Genomic DNA, 23,458 nt, shown 5'->3' with positions numbered 1-23,458 from the left:
ATAAACTGCGGGCATCGCAACTTCTGTAAAGTTAGACCTGAAAATATCACACAAGGTTTACATTACTAACGTCGTTGAAGTTGTAAACTTATATCATGTATTCACTTTTTGAAAATTCTTATCTGATGGTGTATTTCGTAGTTATTCGAACGAGACCCGTGAAGATCCGGGGTAGAATAGGTCTTCAGCAACCAATGCTTGCCGTAAAAGGCGACTATGCTTGTCGTAAAAGGCGACTAACGGGATCGGGTGGTCAGGCTCGCTGACTTGGTTGATGCATGTCATCCATCCCAATTGCGTGGATCGATGCTCATGATGTCAATCACTGGATTGTCTGGTCCACACTCGATTATTTACAGACCGCCGTCATACAGCTTGAATATTGCTGAGTGCGGCGTTAAACAACAAACAAAACAAAAAAGTTATATGATAGCATCAATTATTTCAAGACCAATTGCTCTTCTGCTTCTTTAAATGTTTTGCTTACCAATATATATATATATATATATATATATATATATATATATATATATATATATATACAGAGGATGACCTGATAAATGGTGCATATAGAACAGGTCATGTCTACCTCTTTCACGAACACCCGGTGTCTTTACCGGATTTCCGTGATTCATTCATATTCCCATTACGTATTTACCTGTTACGCCCAGTGGAAGCTGTTTGGAAGATAGTAAAGACTGACTATTCCCTTGCGTCGACGTTTACATTTGCATGGTACTGTCGACATGTGTCTGCTATTTTGAAAACTGTAATTTAGATCTTATGTAAGCCCTGGTTTTTCAATCCTTCATATTCTAAATTCAAAACGACAATAACAGAAAATAATGAGTCCCGATAACGTTCCGAAACAGATACTTTTGGGCATAAAAGGCCACACAGTGATGACATTTATGTGAATGGATCACTGAAGATTTGTGACGGCAGCAGGTGTTCGCGAAAAGGGACTGTCCATCAATACACATCAGTAGCACGACTATCACAACCAATATTGTATTGTCTTTGTAATGTTTGCCGCCAAAGCAATTAGTATTTTTTAAAACGATTTACTTAATAATCACAGATGCATTTCCCTCACTGACACGTTTTGCAAATTATTCACATTTGTTTTTGACAGAAGAAAGCAGGCCTCTTGAGACAATGATAATGTTACAAGTTAGTCACAAATTGGGTTTATACCGGAATAGCTCAATTATAGGCTAAATACTTTCTCGTTAAGGAACAGATGCTGTTCCGAAATGCTTCTCCACGACCAAGGGCATATTGTACTGCAGCTACAGAGTAAACAATGGTGTTCTTTTGAGAGGTTTTACACGAGAGGGAGTAAATAGCAACTTGTTAGCCACATCTATATGCTCTTGCTCAGCATGTGTTCCAAGAAGAATGGTAACTTGGGATAATAGTATTTCAACTGTAATATCGGCACTCGATCGGGATGTGACTGGAGCACGAATATGTTGAAATCTGAACATTGTTGTGAAACTACTGGATTAAAAGTGACTGCTTTTATAACTACAGTGATTGTGTTGCGAAGACGCGGCATACTGAGCAGGTACGAAAAATGGAATAAGCATCGAAGTTATATTCTATATTCAGCCTCAAATCGTCATCGAATAAAACATTCAGTTTCCCCCAGCTCATGCTAACACATCAATAAGATACTATTATTTAAAATAATATGTATACCTATCTTATGAAAGCATCGTTAAGATACTTGACAGTTTGATATTCCTGATGGTGATCTTTCACTATTCCTACAACGACTGTCAGAAAATATCTTCTCATCCTTCGGCGTATCTGAAGTTTTGACATTCAGTGTACAAAGTTGTCTATTTTAAAGTTAAGATGTAACAATTTCCAATATTGAGCTTGGGCGACAGAGTGCCATGCCTTACGAGAATGGATTATGAGAATACTGTCAACACTATAACCACACGTATTTTGAAGATCAACAGCACGTTATATAAACAATATTCCGCTTGCCACAGAAAATTCTTTCAACATTGTTTATATTGTTTTAGTGTATTGTTGCTTATAATGTTTTATGGGTCGGCTTATTTGTTGAATAAAAATGTATGTCGGTCGGTTATATTGTATATTCTTTGAAACCTGGAAGACTTGATATGACTTCATTTTTATTTCAAGTGTTGACAGAAATTATTTGTAACAGACTCTTTATTCATATCAACATATGGTCAAAGTCTAAGATATACAACACTTGTAGCATTCCTCCCACATCAAGGAGGATAATTTGCAGGTAAACAATTGAGTTGCCTTTGCATGTGCCGGTGAATGGTGCCAACTGTCGGGCAATACATGGTATCATTACTATTCAATAGTGATTCATAAACACGTGAAACTGATATAGTCGGAATAACACAATGGACTCGTTAGAGATTCCTTGTGATTATAAGGATTAAATAAGGACCAAATTAATGACCGTGCACAGGACGTACGTTCAGTGTTTTGATTTACCACATGCTAACTATCCCCACTACCAGTTCTGCAGTTGCATGGATCTACGTACTCTTTCGAATGGTATTAATGAAATTAAAAATATTGTTGCAAGTAAAATTAGAGACGATGAAATAAGTGAGGTTTCAAAGCAATGTTAGGACAGATATGCAGAAGATAACAAAACCGAAACCAGGAAGGACATTGTGATCTGTAATCAGATATGTATTTCCCCATACATGTCACAATGGCTCGGAGTTGCTGAGTTCTGACACACAGCTATAAACAATCCTGCCTCATCCAAGACAAAACCTTGATAACGACTATAGTCGTGTGTGTGTGACTATGCTGACATTCTCTGTGAATTGTGGCTTTCTATGCACATGCTACTGACATGCCTCGTACAATTTTGAAGTTTTGGATGCGATCGTCCGGCAACTTCGTTTATCTGCGAGGCCCAGTTACATCTATGTAGAACAATTTACTAGATACTTACTCTAAAAAAATAACGATGTTTAATATATGAAGCGCTTCATGGTTAATTTGCTAACGTGAGGCACTGTCTCATTAAATAATCCATTAAACATCAAACTTTAATTATTTAAAGCGAACTCTATCAACGCGGAGTGACATCGCTTGGTTTTACAAACGGTAGAAAATGGCGGCTATGGCAATGTAATTCACTTGAAATAAAAGTTGAACACAGTAAAGTTAGAGTTGGAAAGAAATCCAGACCCGGATGATGCTGAAAATGGATTGATATGAACGTTCTGTGAACTTTGGGTGTGTGTTTGAGCCATACTATGGCTAATGATGACAGGGATTACCGCTTGGATTTACCGAAGCAATACCCGACAGTGTGGAGCTCAGTGATTTTTTGGCGTAAATCGAGCATTCCCTGTCCTAGCTTCGAATGGACGCTTCATTTCGGTGACCTGACATATACATGATCTCTGTCTTCTAAGCCTGTATAATTCATAGCCTGAACCGATGTCGCTCACTTTTTTCCCTAATGAATTTCAATGTTATTTTTAGACATTGAGGAATTTCCCTAAAGTAGTTCTGTATGTCTCCGCTCGATTGTCAACATAATCGTAAACATAATCATAATGACGTTCATCGGGAAACGAAACGCTTGGTAGTGTTCACCTAATTAAGCGAGGTCACCAGCTACTGTCAATATTTGCCTATCAGAGCAGAACTACTCAACACACAAACCTGTTTTCTTGTGCTTAAAACGGATCATCTCTGAAAGGTTCCGTGATAACCTTTATGGGCATGACTTTTTGGTATTAACAGACAATAATCCACTGCTCGTCTCGAACCTACAGGACACCGGTGGCTGACTGCCTTGTCAAGTGACATTTGTTCCATCAAGTATGGGCCAGGGAAGTCTAACATAAATGCTGATGCAATGTCAAGATTATCAAAAGAAGATTAACATATTACCCATGATTAAGTGAGCGCCATCTGCAAAAGAGTCCAAGTGTCTCGTTACCATGTCTTGCAAAAAACGGTACAACCTGGGGCCTCAACACCTGATCGATGTAACGCTGAGCAGTGACACAATTGCCCCTACCAGCTCCAACGTTCTGAAAGATTTCAAGGTCAGTTCTCTGATTTAACCCTATTCCACCCCAAACCATGACACAAGGACCACCGCACGAGTTCCGTTCAAGGAGACACTGGTCATGATAGCGCTCACCGCGACGTCGCCATACTCTAAAACTTCCATCCGCACGATCAACACAATACCGACTTCTGTTCTGTTGCAGAGAACAGAACTCTCCACTGCTGATGACGCCAATTCAAGCGTGCTTGGGCCCACTGTAGTCTCAGGAGACGGCGACGTTGAGTGAGAAAAGGACCTTGTGATGGTCACCTACACTGAAGCCCTCTGTCACAAAGTCGCCGTCTTACTGTGTTGGAACTTTCCTACGACGTTCCTAGCAGTTTCTTGCAGATGTGACCTGTGAATGTGACGGTCCTGACGTTTTGTTGTCACACGTGGCCTGTCGGTACGATGCCTGTCTCTGGTGCTGTTGGTTGTCTGGAATATTTCCTGCAGACGGTAGATGGTGGAAACGTGGACGTTAAAGGTGTTTGCAACTCTCTGAACACTCTCACCAGTTTGAAGTTGCCCAATACCTCTCTCTCGATCGATCTATGACAGTCGTGGCATTGTCACTGACGTTGATGAGTGAATGATTCACAGTGACACTTTCGTGGCTTTTAAAGACAACATCTTCACGGAGAGTTTTGGGGGCATTAGAAGCACGTGCATTTCGTGCGTATCCATCCCACACTGACTTCAACGTCGGTGCGATTGAGCGCTGTGGATTAAGAATTCACTGCCCTTAACTCTGGTTTGGGTCATTTTGAAACAATAAAAGCTCATTACAATGGAACCATAGCAGCCAACCGCTTTCACAACCATTTTCCCATATTAAATAGGAACTTGAAGATTTCGCGTTTATTTTGATGTTCAGTATATTATCATTTTCGCGAACACATGGTGTCGTCACTAATTTTCACTAAGCCATTCGGATACTTTATCATCTCGAAATGATCAAATGGATTATTCTCTGCCATTGACGAAAAAACATGTTTATCATTTACACGAACGTCATCATTGAGTCTCAAAATCCGAAAACACAATCTATACTACAATTGCGATAGTGAGTGTCTATATGTTTGTTTATTGATTGCATGGAATACATTTTAAACAAATGTCTACACACAGTCGGAGTGAAGTTATGTCCCGGACACGGTTTCCAAGTATATACACATGCTTGTGGTGTAAATAAAACAAAATCCAATAAATCCGTGGTTTTTGAAGATGTGTGCTCAAACGGAATTACATATCTACATGATGTATGAACATGTCATCGTATCACAATCGCTCAGCTCGATTTCCATGATGTCCATAAGTTGATTGTCTGGTCCACACTTAAGTATTTTACAGACCGCCGCCATATAGCTGGACGGAGCAACGTGGTTATTGATCATGTATTAAACTGTAACCGAGGACAACACGATGACCAAGGCCCTGGGTCAACATCTGTTGGACACGTCGATAAAAGTCAACGTCAATTTGGGATTTGACGTGTGTTATTGTCATCATGTCATGACAATGTCTTTGAGACAGTTTTGACGTTGAACGTATTATATCTTTGTCGTCATGTTACTGTGGTACTCGTAGTCGTCTCAAAGAAGACAAAGGGAGTACTTGTTGGGTCATAAGGGATTTATTTCATTGGGGGTGGAGTGAGAACTACACGGCTGTCCGGATCTGACCTAAAACATGCATAATTTAATATAAACATCATTGGCAATGACAGTAGAAAGGCACTTGATAACAATAATACCAATAATACATTTAGATTTGTAGTTCCTTCCGGCATATAATAAGTGAACAAATACCTCTATATAAAACAAATTACTCTTTATATATAGTTAATCATGCACAATTTATAAAATATAAATATCATACCTCGTCTCAGGGACGCAGGCTCGACTCTCTCTTATAGACGTACAGTGAATATCCCTGTCTAAATAAGTGTACTACATGTATGGTGTAGTACATGTATGGAATCAAGTCACAAAAACGCAACTGTCACAGAAAAGCATGCATTCCATGCAAACGTTGACTTTAATGCAACCCTATGCATTTCACTACCCAAGAATGGGTACAAAAACATGTGCGTTAACGGGATTCCATATGCATTGTTTAGTCGAAAATGAGCGTATGTGAGCCATTGGTATGCTTGAAGCATACGAGTCAACGTGATGTTGCAAGACAATTTAACGTCCACAGAAACACCGTTTGGTGTTTATGGCAACGTTGGCAACAGACGAATGCAGTCAGCGACTATCCTCTGAGTGGCAGGCCACACGTAACCAATAATCGACAAGACAACTGGATTCAAACAACACACCTACGAAATCGATTCCAGCCAGCAACAGTGACTGCAAGAAGCATCCCTGGCCTTCGACGAATATCTTCACAAACAGTACGTTGTCGCCTCAGATTTGCAGGGATTGTCGCCAGAAGACCCGCCAGATGTCCCATTTTGACAGGAAACCATCGTCTAGCACGTCTACAGTGGTGCAGACAGCGTCTACACTGGACGACCATGCAGTGGGGACAATTCACTATTCACTTTTCTATTCACTGACGAGTCTCGTTTTCACCTCAGCCACAGCGATGGACGGATTCGAGTGTACCGACGTCGAGGTGAACGTTACGTCAATCATTGTGTCATAAAAGAAGAAGATCGGTTTAGGGGCGGCAGCGTTATGGTATGGGGTGGGATTACAGCAAGACAGAGGACCCGTTTGATAGAGTTAGAGGGAAATCTCAATGGACAGCGCTGCCGCGACGAGATCATCAGCCCTGTTGTTCTACCGTTTTTGCGTCGTCATGGCCCAGGCATTGCCTTTCAACATGACAACGCCCGGCCTCATATTGCTCGATTTGTTCAGGATTCTCTTCAACAAAACAACGTGAATGTCATCCCCTGGCCGGCTCGCTTCCCTGCTCTCGCACCAATCGAGCACATGTGGGATGAGATGGATCGGCGCCTTCGACGTCAACCACGTGTTCCACAGACACTCAAGGAACCTCGAAACATGCTCCAGCAGATATGGACAGATATCCCACAGGACTTTGTGCGACGCCTGGTCCATTCCATGAGACGAAGATGTGTTGCTTGCATCGCAACCAGAGGTGGACACACACGCTATTCATTTGTAAATTGACATTTTGCCATGTTCATGTTAGTTATGAAATCACGCATTTCTGAAGTCAGTATTTCCAATAAAACCATTTGAACACTAAAAGGAGTCTTTTATCTGTTGCAAACCGAAATTGTTTCAGATTTGGTAAAAAACATAACTTTGCATTAAATCTTATTCAATGCCACAGGAACTTTTGTTCAGTATATAAAGTTTCACCTAGTGCCACACCTTAAACTATGACTTTACACTACGGCTGTCATACTGACGTTCAATAGCCATGTTAGGACTGATATGCAGAAGATAACACCACTGAAACCAGGAAGGACATTATGATCTGCAACCGTCTATGCGCTCCCTGTACTTACCACATAGGCTCGGACGTGACATGACGGTGCGGTCTTCCGACACACACCTGTAAACAAAGATCATAATGTAAGTACAATATTCCACAGCAACAGCTTTAAAATCATGGCCGCTTGAACGAATGATAACGTTCTAAATGTCCCCTCAACTGAACTCATCTTACTGAAATGTTGTTATAATTAAAAGTTGTCTCTTACCCAGTCCTATAGCAACACAGCCATCGTGTTTGGTGTATTTGTTGACAGATGAAGCAGTCCATCATGAGAACAGCAGGCTTCCTATTTGTGAAAGTCCTCTTCACTACACACGTTTTATGCAGTACGTACTTTTCTATGTTCTACGAGGAGATTAACCGTAATAAAAAACACATTATAAATCTTAATGCAGCTATCTATGATGTTCCTATTTATTGAAATACAGTTGGTAGATCTGCACTTAATGCACGTAATATCACCAAAATTAAAGCAATAAATAACACATTTGAATACAAGAATTATAAGTGTAACATTCCTGAAAGCGTCACATTGTAGGCTTTAGTTCAGTTACTTTCGTTACAGGTATACCTCAGCTGATCTGCCCTGACATATCCTACCTTAATGAATCTGCCAGCATCACCTGCTTTACAAACTCACCATTCAAGTTTCTCCGGTACGAAACACCGGAGGGAACTCTTTCCCCAAGTTGTGAAGCAAAACCTCCGCAGTGTTTTGATGATACGGGATACAATGCAAGCATCATTAACTCGACTCACACTAAACTCAGGATACTCAGTGTACAACCAGCAAATGCAGGGACGTGGAGCTGTACTGATGGGGGTGACATGTCATCTTGTACCCTGGTGGTCACAAGTGAGTCAAAATAGAGTTAATTTGAATACTCACAGTGCTTAATTATCAGTCCATAGTTCTACCATGTATTAAAAAGTCCCCAACATAATGAGATACGTCTAGACAATATATTTCGTTTGTATTATTTCATTCGCCACATGTTCACGTTCAATGTATATTTAATGAAACATGGGTATGGAATGTTGCGAAAAAGGTTATTTTCCACTTCAGATATATTTCAAATGTTTCTGACGAATGTCGATGGAAACGTAGATACGATTGCACACTTGATGGCAACTATATGTAAAATGCTATTTGGGGCATTGTCCCTCAATGTATACAGATACTACGTTATGAATATGGTGAGAGGCATATTCCCGAGAGAGTGGTGTAAGATTTGATCATTTGAATTGATTCTTAAACTGCAACAGAAAAATAAACAAACTTGAAAGAATCAAATAAATGTCTCATGTTTTGCGTGAAAACGTTACTTATCAACGACGATACTTTAAGCATTGCGAAATGTCTGTCTAATCCTTTCCTTGATCCCAAGTACTGTTACAATTGGCTTCCTAGTTACATACGTTTAGGGCTACTGAATTAAAGCAAAACAGACAGAATAGCAGACATACCTATTTTAGTATCAAGATATAACAGTTAGCCAATTAAATATTTTCTGTGAGTCAAACCAATTTGTTAGTGCATGTTCTTGATAAAGGAAATGAAGTCTGTCAGTTGTCTTCCATTAATGCTCGGGCATTCTAAAATAGATTTCATTTTCCTTGTGAACTGTGTTCGTGTTCGTACTTGCAACTGTTATGAGTGACGTTGTATATTGTGAGGTTCACAAGGGGTCCAGTTTCGGTGGACGGCGCCATGCTTGATTGAGTTAAGCAAGCTGTCTGATGGGGAGAAGCGTGCTTGTGGGGTGATTGGAGTTTGAGTTGGCTTGTTAATTGATTGGTGTGGGCCGATCATACTTCTGTGTGCTCAAGTAGCTTACTTGGAAATTTGATAACTATATGGGGCCAAGTTATCAAAAAGAAAAGGGGAAGGAACAAGAATTGGAGAGGGAGAAATATGGTATAACTGAACGAGGGCAGTTCAGCCAGGCGTTATGTCCGTAGACAAAGTTAGAAGGTCCTGTCGACGCTTCGAAGGAGGAAACTGTTGTTATCCAGTTATCATCTGAACTGTGATATATTAGTTTGAAACGATGTGAGATTGAATACGTTGGGAAAATACGATGACAAGAAATCTGAAATGGCTATTATCTATATTGTACATTTGCAATTTTGCTTTGGCTAAACAGATAACAGTGTATATAAGTGCCTTGCCTAGTAACTGAGAATTGTTGTATACTTATCTTTGTTTTAATTATTAAATCTAGCTTTTAACTTCAGAGATGGTTGTGTGATTCGTGTAATGGTTATTTGTGGTATTAGCGGGAACCCCTGCCGTTCATCCCACTCGTAACAAAACAACCAGCCACACATCATCACAAATACAAACAATGTATGAAAACGAAACAATGTAAATCATACTCAATGCATCACAACTGGACCGCCGCTAGGTCTGGTATTGTGTCTACTTTATCTATAAGGAAAACTATTAATTCAGTAATGGTAATGCGTTCTGTTACCACAACACTACAGCTACATTACTGTTAGTGACCGACCATGTAATTAACAAAGGATGAGGGTGGGGATCATTGGTATTGACTTACAGGTGCTGTGATTCTTTATCACACAAAATATTTTTTCAGTCAGCATTAAACAGTATTTTTCTATGAAAAGAGGAGATGACGTATGACATATAAGCATGCCTACTGAATAATTTCATAAGTTGTGTGCGTTTTTAAACGTAAGGTGGAGAACTATATTTTCAGGAACGTATTAAGAAAATATATGCAAGCACAAAACAAATGCACACATACACATACACACATCCTCTCTAAGAAAACCTGAATTGGTCGCCCCCATTGTCAAACGTCTTCATTACAAAATAGGAAAAATAACCATCAGAACCGTTATTTCAACATTCACTTCAAGATGTCTTTGTAGAGAGATGATATTTTGTTAACATGTTCGTGACAAATAATTGAATATGTGACCGTGTGTGACTTGAACTTCTTGCTCTAAGAAACGGTGCACGTGATTCGATTTTTCTACTTTCATGAAACACAAAAACAAGTATCTGCAAGGAACTAGTGTCTGTTTCAGAGATTCCAACGTGCAATATAACAAGCAATCACAGGACTGATGACATCGTGTTACATGAAAAGCTGTCCCTCGCAGTCGATATACAAGGGTACCATTGCTCAGCAGCCTACAACTTCTCACTACAGACTGGGACAGTCGCTGAGCTTCTGTCCAATGTTGTACATGGTGCCACAACAAGCCTGGATGTGACAGAATCTCATTTGGGAGCTGTGAGACTGATATTCAGTTGTCACACCCAACAGTGGAATCTGACCTGTGGTGGTGTTACCAAACTTATTAAAAGTGAGTGATTTAGCGTAACCTCCACAACACACACCTGCTTCGATTAAATTTCCTTTGAAAACTGTATTTCCTTTAAATGCGACACTGATTGCATGTGGATTATGCTGTTCGATAACCCACGAACAGAGGTGCATAAACGACAAAGACAGAATAATACGCAATGTCAGTCTGAGGCTCAAAGTGCTAGCCTGCCGATCCTGGTTGAGGGAAGTTTGTTAACTACACTATAGATTCCTGTATGTTTTCATAAGCAGAGGCGGGCACTGGGTGCTTCATGTCTTGACAAAATCTGATTTTACTTTCCCCATTGCAGACCATATGCACGAAATGAAAAAAATAATATGGAACAAGGGCTTTAACTGTGTCTTCAAATCAATCTAAAAGAGTTGTAGCAAGGGATGGAAAAAACATAATTTATGGCACTTATTTTCACATTTTCACATGTCAAGTATCTCATAGATAAGCGTGCAAGCATTCATTCACTTAACTTTAGTAGCTTCTGAGAAAACGTGTCCCCAGTGCAGAAAACATTACAGGATACCATCAGCGATTCCCCAAGTTTCTAGATCTAAACACCATCGGCATATGGCTAGAATGTGTCGATTTGTTGAATGTACGGCACGTGGTCGCAGAGCATGCCGATTAGCTGCATACAGACAATTTCTAATCGTTTGGTCAGTAACTTAAACTCTGGTGGTCTGGTGCAAGTGAACAGCTGTTGGGGCTGGTTTCAGCTGTTGGGGCTGGTTGATCTTTAACATTTCGTATCTGCAGAAACCTGTTCCAAAGTCTGCAAATGACAGTTTGAGACTCATGGAGCATATTGACTAACAGCTCCTGAGTCCTACCAGGGTGTTCACCATGTTGTAAATTATGCATTCCAATCTGATCCAATTAATACTGCATCGAAGCAGAAGTTGAGAACTTGCAGGTTACTGTGTAAAATGACGATCAACAATACTAATGGCTCAGAGTGATTTGACAACTTTTCACTGAAGTGTCAAAACTAAGAATTACACGACACCCACACCCTTCAACGAGTACGACGTGGATTGTCACGGTGCAATGCTGCGGATGTTTTGGAGTGTTTACTTTTGGTTCAGAAACCCTTCGTTCAATTTTCAAATCTAAACGACCCGTGACGATCCGGGGTAGAATAAGGTCTTAAGCAACCCATACTTGCTGTAAAGGGCAACTATGCTTGTTGTAAGAGGCGACTAACGGGATCGGTCGGTCAGGCTCACTGACTTGGTTGATGCATGCTTCGTATCCCAATTGCGTGGATCGATGCTAATGATGTCCATCACTGGATTGTCTGGTCCAGACTCGATTTTTTACAGACCGCCGTCATATAGCTGGAATATTGCTGAGGGACGACAGATCATAGCATTTATATTTCATGATCCCCTAGTAGATCGATTAAAAAATAATAAATGCTTTAAGTTAATATGTATCTGAATACTAACTGTATCACCACGAATTAGAATACCGTTATTATTTAACTGAGTGCATTGCAGCAATCACAATGATTATAAAGCAATACCTGAATTACCCCTGCCTGGTTCAAACTCTCAATTGTTATTGATTGCCTTCATGCTGATTAATGACCTATGCAGGACTCGCATACAATTTCCTCAAAATTATCATCAAGCAGGAAAAACTAACGAACTGATCGCAAATTTGATGTGCATTGATACGTGTGTGATTTCCCTTCTCTTTTAGTACATGCAGATTTCTTTTGAATTTGAAACGATTGTATTGAATAGTGGACATCTAATCAACTGAAATTGTTTATCTGTGTCGACCAGGAAATATGTTAGTCTAATGAACAGCGGTAATGTTTGGTGGTAATGTGTGCTGGCGATCGGGTAAGATTGTAGCAATTTTCCAGCAATTCCATAGCGGAGGGGAAATAGAAATGTGCTTCAAATATTCATAGTACTTAATCTTAGTATTACAAAGTATTATCTTGTAATATTATTACATATATCTATGGGCGGTCGGGTAGCCTAGTGGTTAAAGCGTTAGCTCGTCACGACGAAGACCCGGGTTCGATTCCCGACATGGGTACAATGTGTGAAGCCAATTTCTGGTGTCCCCCGCCGTGATATTGCTGGAATATTGCTAAAAGCGGCGTAAAACCATACTCACTCACTCACATATATCTATAAAAAGTAGAGCATGTTATTGACGATTCTACCATGAATTTGGAAATTACTCGATTCTGACTGGTCAATCAGAGGCTATTAAAATCACAATAAACCCCCTCTGATTAAAACAGCTGGTTTGACAGCCGCACCACCACGGAAGCTAATATTCATAGAATAGAATTTTGTTCAATCATTGTCGTTAGGCGTATTTAAATAACTATACCTACAATTATAGGTTACAAATTGTAAAGTTACCGTTACTACAAAATTCAAAGGATGTGTGGCAATACATTTCGTGAAGAAAACACAATAGAAATCTACAAAGAGAGTGTATTTTAAGTTTTGGTGACAACAGAGAGTTTGGCATTTGGCGCTTTTCTATATACGACTGTGACGTCACATCTTTTGCGTCACAATGACGGCTGTGTATTTATCACGTGTATACCACGTTATTAGTAACATTCTCAATGAATATGTATCGTGATAAGTTTTGTTTCAGGTAATGATGCAGGTGCCCCAAACAATGTCGATATTGGACCAGAACAGACCACAATAATTGTTGCAGTTTCCTCTACCCTGGTTCTCATCATGGTCGTTGTCGTCGTCGTCGTTTTCCTTATCTACAGAAAACAGGTAAATACGACTGATCCGGACTCACAAAATCAGCCTACTGACCCCCGGCCTGTAGATGTAGAAGAGACTGACAGCGGGCTCTATGCAACTGTGATGGGGAGGTCACCTGGCCCCTTGAGGAAGAACGTCATTAAAGTCGTCGTCTCACAAATACCATGTGACACAGCACCCAAGGCAAACACCATACATCGTGGCACGGCATCCCAAGAAAAACACATGCAACGTGACATGGCACCCCAAACAAACACCATACCACGTGACACGGCATCCCAGGAAAAAAACATGCCACGTGACAAAGCACCCTGAGCAAACTCAATACCACGTGACACGGCACCCCAAACAAACACCATACCACGGTATACTGCACTCTAAGGAAACACCATTCCATATGGCACGGCACGTCGCTAGAAAACACCATAACACGTTATACTGCACTCCAAGCAAACAGCATACCATGTGGCACGACACGTCGCTAAAAGCACCATACCACGGTATACTGACCTTTAAGCAAACATCAGAAGACGTGGCACAACACGTCTCTTTAAACACCATACCACGGTCAACTGCACTCTAAGCAAACATCATACCATGTGGCACAACACGTCTCTTTAAACACCATACCACGGTGTGCTGCACTCTGAGGAAACATCATACCACGTGGCACGACACGTCTCTAAAACACAACATACCACGGTGTACTGCACTCCAAGCAAACAGCATACCATGTGGCACGACACGTCTCTTTAAACACCATACCACGGTCAACTGCACTCTAAGCAAACATCATACCATGTGGCACGACACGTCGCTAAAAGCACCATACCACGGTATGCTGACCTTTAAGCAAACATCATAACACGTGGCACAACACGTCTCTAAAAACACCATGCCACGGTCAACTGCACTCTAAACAAACATCATACCACGTAGCACGACACGTCTCTAAAAACAACATATCACGGTGTACTGCACTCTGAGCAAACATCATACCACGTGGCACGGCACGTTAAAAAAAGCACCTTACCACGGTCAACTGCACTCTAAGCAAACATCATACCACGTGGCACGACACGTCTCTGAAAGCACCATATCACGGTGCACTGCAGTCTGGGAAAACATCATACCACGTGGCACGACATGTCTCTGAAAGCACCATATCACGGTGTACTGCATTCTGAGCAAACATCATACCACGTGGCACGGCACGTAAAAAAAAAGCACCTTACCACGGTCAACTGCACTCTAAGCAAACATCATACCACGTGGCACGACACGTCTCTGAAAGCACCATATCACGGTGTACTCCACTCGGAGCAATGATACCATGTGGAATGACACAACTCAAAAACACCATAATACGTTATACTGCACTCTAAACAAACAAGACCAAAAAAATCAGGAACGAATCCGTAGATTGTATTCATAATGATTGCATTAGTCCTCTCCCAAGCCCCGAAAGCTGACACTAACTGAATTCATATTCACCGTCTGAAGGACATTGTACGGGATGTTTACAGAATTGGCAATACAATCTGACACGCGTAATGTGTTTAAAGCAGCCGACCTATTCCCTCAGACAGAACATACAGCGGAAATTCTCCGGGTTACAGCCTCTGAGCTCGGGCTGAATGTGTTTGCTTAGGAGTCTGCTGAATCATATCGAGATATTTGCAGGCTTCATTGGAACTGTTCAGGCATCATATGCAAGTACTCTCAATGTAAATATGATAAATGATTACCCCCCGTGGTTTGTTTTGTATTTCTTCTTTTAATTATATTTCACTGTAAATATGTTTTAACTTTCCATGTACATTTTATTATGTGTTTTGTTTTATTTCAAGTCTTTGTGACCCACATAAGGAAGAGAATTTGTGGATGTCAACTTCTTTATCATAAAGAACACAACGTTGTGTTCCTAATTATAAGGAAGTTGACATTCACATTTCTCTTCCTTATGTTTTATATATATATATATATATATATATATATATATATATATATATATATATATATATGTGTGTGTGTGTGTGTCTTCCTCTTAGTATGTTTTGTCGAGATAATAGCTCTAAAGAGACAATGTAATATTGTTACGTATTATAACCAATGCTTTATATATACCTTATGTATTTTGTAGCGTATGTCATTTCCAAGCTTTTACCACCTTACGACATGAATGCCGATGGACGATGCATCCGCTACTATATATATTACAGCAATGGCGTGATCATATGTCAAAAACAAAATTATGTAATTGCAAATGTCACAACACAATTGGTGCTGCATGGATTGCTATAGAAAACCAATATATGTCGTGTGGGCATTCATACGCGATGTGCTGATAATATATTATTGTACCGTTTGTAATTGCTACTTCCAGAGCCACCTGCATGAATCAGACCAGTGAGTTAAGCAGACAAGCACGACGTGAAGCTGCCAGAGTCTTTTGCGATGATAATTTTGGACTTGAATTACAGCATTATTTAAACATACAGTAAACTACGGTTATAACGAACACGCTTATAACGAACTTACGGATATAACGAACTTACTTTTTGGTCCCGACTAGTTGCTGTAGTTATGCTGTATATATGCTTATAACGAACTACGGTTATAACGAACTAAAATTAGTAGTCCCTTTGAGTTAGTTATAACCGTACTTTACTGTAGTTCAACACAATAATGAGAGTGGGATATTTCTGTCCTCACAGACACTTCTTGCAAGAAAATACCTGACCGTATTTTACGTACCCTACTGTGAATCGACACAGTATTTCAGTATTTCTCCAAGTAGCGTTTACAAAGTAATTGATTAGTTTACACCTAAACACCTTGAGAACTGGAGTTAAGCTAAAACGTATGTTTAATATCATGTTACTCCCAAACGTATGTAGCTTCAGGAGGATTTCAACAAATATTTTTGTGTGTGTGCATTTTTGTATGCATCAAACTAAGTGAGTGAGTAAGTTTTGCTTAACGCCTCATCAGCAATCTTGCAGCTATTCGCGGCGAGAAAATGTCTAATCGCATCAAACTAAGGTGCTTATTACAGTGTTTTATTACAACTAGTTCCAAAGAACTCACTTCCCACTGTTTTAGAAGGCTTGTTATAGGAACGCCGAGCACTATAAAACTGCGGAGTTCAGTCCAATATGAAGTGATTGGTTCGTTATGTTGTTGTGTACATAATCATACTGATGCCTATTTGCTGTGTGTTGCTAGAGTTTATGTCTCCGCGTCGCAGTTGTATTGTTTCTACCTTTTGTTACATTATTATCTTTTGTGGTGGATGTGTCCTTCTTGTGATAATCTCTATGCTGTCTTCTATGTTATACTTACCCTTTAATTACACGTACAGGTGAACTAATTTCTCAGGGAAAAATACAATCCCTGAATTTCGTATAGTTTGTAAATATAGAACACGAAAACGCATAACATATACATTTATTTGAGAAAATAGGTGCTGAATGTTTTGTACTCACAGATCGTACTCCGTTCGTCAGTGTAAATATCGGTTTTCAGTAATTATGAACATATATGTTCCTGTTCATATCTTGTTTTTTTAATATTTTGATTTATTACTATCACCGACCATTTGTTTTGTTCATTTCCTGCACTTTCAACGACTGTGTTTAAGTAAAAGATAACTTGACGTTGCATCAGCAACATCTCAGAAATGTACACTGTTACTAACACCGACCATTTGTTTTTTGTAATTTCCTTCACTTTCAACGACAGTGTTTAAAATACAAATAACTTGACGTTGCATCAGCAACATGTCGGCAATTTACAACATCACTAACATCGACCATTTGCTGTTTTTGTCATTTCATTCACTTTCCATCAACGACAGTGTTTAAATTACAAATAACTTGACGTTGCATCAGCAACGTGTCAGCAATTTACGCTATTAGCGAGTTAATGCTCGGGGGAAACTCGTTACTTTATGTTGCTTTTCCTTCAATCTCCTATATTATTTTCCACATGACAGTGAATGATGTTTTGAGATAATAAGACTTTGCTCATGTTTTGCAATTCAAATGAACTTATGTGTTTATATTAGGTTTCCGCTGGATGTGGTGTAAATTGTTTATTCGAATTGTATATGTTTAATTATGAAACGAGTGTGTATAACTTTGTCAAATTGGATATGCAGCTGCAGCTTATTACTTCACTTGCGCCAAATGTTAACACTTCTTGTTATGCATCCTGCATTACAGATATGATTATGACGCACTTATCACATATCGTGATTTTTCCTCGCTCTCAGAACCACACCTAATGATAACATAGTGAATAGTTTGATCAGACAATAGATCGTTGTGGCCCAACAAGCTATAGTTATATTCATAATGATAACATAATAACAACTGATACAATTTCATGGAATTCTAATTTCTGTATTTTACCTTCCTGTTTTAAAGTAAAGTCAACATAGCGACTTTGCAGATTTTAATATTTTAGGGCATACATATTCAAAAATGCTTAACCAAACTTTCATTTGAAAATCGGAAATAGCGTGAAACAGACGATAAAAAACGACATGTGAATTCGTCCCCCAAACGAAAAATTCCGCCACTAAGGGGATTCCCCTTACTTGTGTTAAACAGGTTTCCGGTGTTTGACGCGCTGCGCTTTTCAAGCATCATGGCGATCGGACCGAGAGCCCTGACTGTGTGCTTCTGTCTTGGATTTTTTAATACACAATGTCTTTTTTCTGTCTTCTCATTCATTTGATTACCGTATCCACAACTTATGTCACCTTAGTAACAACACTGAAGATGCCTTCGGTTGTTTACTCAGGGGATTAATCCCTGACGGGCATATATTGTGTAAATGGGGCCGAGGGCAGCTGGTGTTTTATGACCCTAACAAGATGTTGGTAATCAATCGCTGGTTTCCGATTGTTATTTGTTATTTTAAATATTCTGAATATCAAGAGCAAAAGTTGTTTCGCACATTCAACTGTGTATCCAATGTTGTATTTTTGTAGGATTAACAGAAATAGCAGAAACAGTATGTCTATGACGGCAAAGAATAACAAGATTAATAAACGCTGCAGATATATCAGACAATGAAAACAGATGTCATCGCTGCGCGGGTAGCTTAAGACCACGCCCCCAAATAGGTTTGAATTTAGAAGCCGATTACTGTGCGTGTGGTATCAGCACTTTCACTTGTCCATTTAAATATTTTGCTCGAAAACTGTGAATTTGTCTGTCTCGGAAGTAGACTAAATGTATCTAGTACATTTGATATTCGAAACAAAATTGCAAACATTTTGTCTCTTTACTTGTCCTTTAAAGCGTATCTTTTTTTTTACGGTATAGGGCAGGTTAATTCACAACATAATAACGGAGAAGACTTTAAAATATATATCTAGATTTCATTTTAGATAACAGGCCCCGATTTCTCGAAACACACAAATATGCTTTTTTGACTGAATAAAACTATTTTCACACACCAATGTTTGTTTTTCATGTTCTGTCAGCTGACATTTGGGGATGGGTATTGGGGCAGTGGGCAGGGTATATAACACATTTCTTGTCATGCAAATATTCTGGTTGGTGTAGCCAAGTAGATAACACATGGCTTTGTCATGCCGATGTCCCGGGTGGTACAGCCCAGTAGATAACACATGGCCTCGTCATGCCGATGTCCCGGGTGGTGTAGCCCAGTAGATAACACATGACCTTGTCATGCCGATGTCCCGGGTGGTACAGCCCAGTAGATAACACATGGCCTCGTCATGCCGATGTCCCGGGTGGTGTAGCCCAGTAGATAACACATGACCTTGTCATGCCGATGTCCCGGGTGGTGTAGCCCAATAGATAACACATGGTCTCGTCATGCCGATGTCCCGGGTGGTGTAGCCCAATAGATAACACATGGCCTCGTCATGCCGATGTCCCGGGTGGTGTAGCCCAGTAGATAACACATGGCCTCGTCATGCCGATGTCCCGGGTGGTGTAGCCCAATAGATAACACATGGTCTCGTCATGCCGATAGCCCGGGTTGTGTAGCCAAGTATGATCTCATGGCCATGTCATGCCAATGTTCCGGTGGGGGTGCCCAATAGATAACACATGGTCTCGTCATGCCGATAGCCCGGGTGGTGTAGCCAAGTATGATCTCATGGCCATGTCATGCCAATGTTCCGGTGGGGGTGCCCATGCCAATAGATAACACATGGTCTCGTCATGCCGATAGCCCGGGTGGTGTAGCCAAGTATGATCTCATGGCCATGTCATGCCAATGTCCCGGTGGGTGAGCCCAGTAGATAACACATGGTCTCGTCATGCCGATGGCCTGGTGGGGTAAGTAACAAGAGATAACACATGGCCGTGTCATGCCGATGGCCTGATGGGGAAGCCCAGTAGATAACACACGGCCGTGTCATGCCGATGGCCTGGTGGGGTAGCCTAGTAGATAACACACGGCCGTGTCATGCCGATGGCCTGGTGGGGTAGCCTAGTAGATTACACATGGTCTCGTCATGCCGATGGCCTGTTGGGGTAAGTAACAAGAGATAACACATGGCCTTGTCATGCCGATAGCCTGGGTGGTGTAGCCCAGAAAACACATGGCCTTGTCATGCCGATGGTCGGTGGGATAGCAGAGTAGATAACACATGGCCTTATCATGCCGATGGCCTGGTGGGGTAGCCCAGTAGGTAACACATGGCCTTGTCACGCCGATGGCATGGTGGGGTAGCCGAGTAGATAACACATTTCCGTGTCATGCCGATGGCCTGGTGGGATAGCAGAGTAGATAACACATGGCCTTATCATGCCGATGGCCTGGTGGGGTAGCCCAGGAGATAACACATGACCCATCATGCCGATGGCCTGGTGGTGAAGCCCAGTAGATAACATATGACCTTGTTGTGTCGATGGCCTGTTGGGGTAGCCCAGCAGGTAACACATGGCCTTGTCACGCCGATGGCCTGGTGGGGTAGCCCAATAGGTAACACATGGCCTTGTCACGCCGATGGCCTGGTGGGGTAGCCCAGTAGATAACACATGGCCTTGTCACGCCGATGGTATGGTGGTGTAGCCCAGTAGATAACACATGGCCTTGTCACGCCGATGGTATGGTGGTGTAGCCCAGTAGATAACACATGGCCTTGTCACGCCCATGGTCTGGTGGTGTAGCCCAGTAGATAACACATGGCCTTGTACGCAGATGGTCTGGTGGTATAGCCCAGTAGATAACACATGGCCTTGTCACGCCGATGGTATGGTGGTGTAGCCCAGTAGATAACACATGGCCTTGTCACGCCCATGGTCTGGTGGTGTAGCCCAGTAGATAACACATGGCCTTGTACGCAGATGGTCTGGTGGTGTAGCCCAGTAGATAACACATGGCCTTGTCACGCCCATGGTATGGTGGTGTAGCCCAGTAGATAACACATGGCCTTGTCACGCCGATGGTATGGTGGTGTAGCCCAGTAGATAACACATGGCCTTGTCACGCCGATGGCGTGGTGGGGTAGCCCAGTAGATAACACATGGCCTTGTCACGCCGATGGCGTGGTGGGGTAGCCCAGTAGATAACACATTGCCTTGTCACGCCCATGGTATGGTGGTGTAGCCCAGTAGATAACACATGGCCTTGTCACGCCGATGGCCTGGTGGTGTAGCCCAGTAGATGACACATGGCCTTGTCACGCCGATGGCCTGGTGGGGTAGCCCAGTAGATAACACATGGCCTTGTCACGCCGATGGCCTGGTGGTGTAGCCCAGTAGATAACACATGGCCTTGTCACGCCGATGGCCTGGTGGGGTAGCCCAGTAGGTAACACATGTCCTTGTTGTGTCGATGGCCTGGTGGTGTAGCCCAGTAGATAACACATGGCCTTGTCACGCCGATGGCCTGGTGGTGTAGCCCAGTAGATGACACATGGCCTTGTCACGCCGATGGCCTGGTGGGGTAGCCCAGTAGATAACACATGGCCTTGTCACGCCGATGGCGTGGTGGGGTAGCCCAGTAGATAACACATGGCCTTGTCACGCCGATGGCCTGGTGGGGTAGCCCAGTAGATAACACATGGCCTTGTCACGCCGATGGCCTGGTGGTGTAGCCCAGTAGATAACACATGGCCTTGTCACGCCGATGGCCTGGTGGGGTAGCCCAGTAGATAACACATGGCCTTGTCACGCCGATGGCCTGGTGGGGTAGCCCAGTAGATAACACATGGCCTTGTCACGCCGATGGCCTGGTGGGGTAGCCCAGTAGGTAACACATGTCCTTGTTGTGTCGATGGCGTGGTGGGGTAGCCCAGTAGGTAACACATGGCCTTGTTGTGTCGATGGCGTGGTGGGGTAGCCCAGTAGGTAACACGTGTCATCGTCATTCCGATGGTATGGTGGTGTAGCTGAGTACATAACACATGGCCTTGTCATTCCGACAGTCTGTTGGTGTAGCTTAGTATATAACACATGATCTTGTCAGGCCGATAGCCCTGGTGGTGTAGCCCAGTAGATTACACATGGCCTTGTCAGGCCGATTACCTGGTGGTGTAGCCCACAAAATATTTGTATGCATGTGAGGATTTAATTAAGTCATTATGTAGTTCATATACTAAATCTTCTCCCTTGTAGGTTGAACCCATGAATATCCGGCTGGAGAATAGGTCTTTACAACCCCCATGCTTGCCGTAACAGGTGATCATGTTTATCGATAGATGCGACCAACGGGATCGGGTCGTCAGGCTTGCTGACTTGGCTGATTCATATCATTGTATCCCATGATCGATGCTCATGATGTCAATCACTGGATTGTATTTTCCAGACTTGATTATTTACAGAGAATACGTAAGTATTCATTAATATATAAAATAAGTTGGCAGCAACGTAAGAAAGGTTTTGATTCCGTAGTTCAATAATATAAACTGTTGAATAATTTGCATTTCGTTAGTTTCCACAAACGATACAAAACGATGCGATGCTTAATTTTAACTATGATAGTTTACGTCCCTTGGGCACACCAGAAACCTATCATTGTGGGTTCGAATCCCGGTTCACTCCGATTATGTGTCTAGGTTTGCCAGCACTACGAAGTGTCACAAAGAACAGTGGTTTGGTGCACCAGATATCTAAGATACACCGTGGATACAGGGGTCTCATACTCCAGCAAATATGACACAAATAGCAATATTTGTTTACAAAACTAAATACCAAGCTGGTACGAAGAATTGGATACATACTGAATTTGGAGGTTAACATCACCAGATTGGCCCATGAGCCACGACTTGGCAAATTGTTACATAAATAATTTGAGAATTCAAACATGTTGTACATGGCCAAGACGAAACAAAACATTTATAAAAAATCACAAATGTGAATACACAATTTTATGCAGAGAGCTTGGCATGACCAGTCGACCAGGCCGATTTTACCCCTCGTCCATGTGAAGTCAGGATCAAAGCAGTGTGTTGGGCAAAGGAACATTGTTCCTGGAACAATTGCCCTCAACTACCAGACTCCCTTCCTCCACCGACACATGGGCGCAGCCCACGGCAAACAGGTGGCACAATTTAGTCGCCTCTACAACGGGGTGCTGAGGACATATTCGACCTCAGGTTCACACGTGGGGGAGAGCTATTTGCGCTAGCGAGCACTAACCACGTGAAGGTTGCTCTTCATTGGGGCCCTGTAGTAATCATTTGTAACTTTATGAAAAAAGCAGCAGATACCCGTTATGTTTAATCTGTTAATTTTGTAATAAAATGATCTCAGCCAATATCCGCAACTTTTCTGACAAGAAAGGC

General features: G+C 41.7%; 1 protein-coding gene and 1 long non-coding RNA gene across 2 annotated transcripts; both read left to right on the top strand.

Moving 5' to 3' along the window:
• The first annotated feature begins 7,490 nt into the window (after positions 1–7,490).
• On the top strand, positions 7,491–8,237 carry LOC124149655. Its single transcript, XR_007221790.1, has 3 exons — positions 7,491–7,644; positions 7,821–7,893; positions 8,133–8,237. It is a non-coding gene; the product is annotated as an uncharacterized LOC124149655 (long non-coding RNA).
• An 85-nt stretch (positions 8,238–8,322) lies between these two features.
• Positions 8,323–16,190, top strand: LOC124149700. The gene is made up of 4 exons (XM_048398034.1): positions 8,323–8,423; positions 10,625–10,906; positions 13,556–13,689; positions 16,067–16,190. Exons 1-4 carry the CDS (start codon positions 8,396–8,398, stop codon positions 16,091–16,093), a joined length of 471 nt encoding a protein of 156 aa, XP_048253991.1. The 5' UTR covers positions 8,323–8,395; the 3' UTR covers positions 16,094–16,190.
• Positions 16,191–23,458: the final 7,268 nt, after the last annotated feature.

Source organism: Haliotis rufescens, unplaced genomic scaffold, assembly GCF_023055435.1.
Source record: "Haliotis rufescens isolate VD_foot unplaced genomic scaffold, xgHalRufe1.0.p SCAF_18, whole genome shotgun sequence".
NCBI classification, from domain to species: domain Eukaryota; kingdom Metazoa; phylum Mollusca; class Gastropoda; order Lepetellida; family Haliotidae; genus Haliotis; species Haliotis rufescens.
Note: the sequence above shows the minus strand (reverse complement) of the source record. Positions and strands in the feature narration are given on the sequence as shown.

What these genes read in the sequence shown, in the direction of transcription:
- LOC124149700 (XM_048398034.1), top strand. Translation starts at nt 8,396, where the DNA reads ATGTCATCTTGTACCCTGGTGGTCACAA. An exon ending in TTGTACCCTGGTGGTCACAA is followed by an intron (nt 8,424 to 10,624) that starts GTGAGTCAAAAT and finishes TGTCTGTTTCAG; the next exon opens with AGATTCCAACGTGCAATATA. An exon ending in TCCTTATCTACAGAAAACAG is followed by an intron (nt 13,690 to 16,066) that starts GTAAATACGACT and finishes TGCTACTTCCAG; the next exon opens with AGCCACCTGCATGAATCAGA.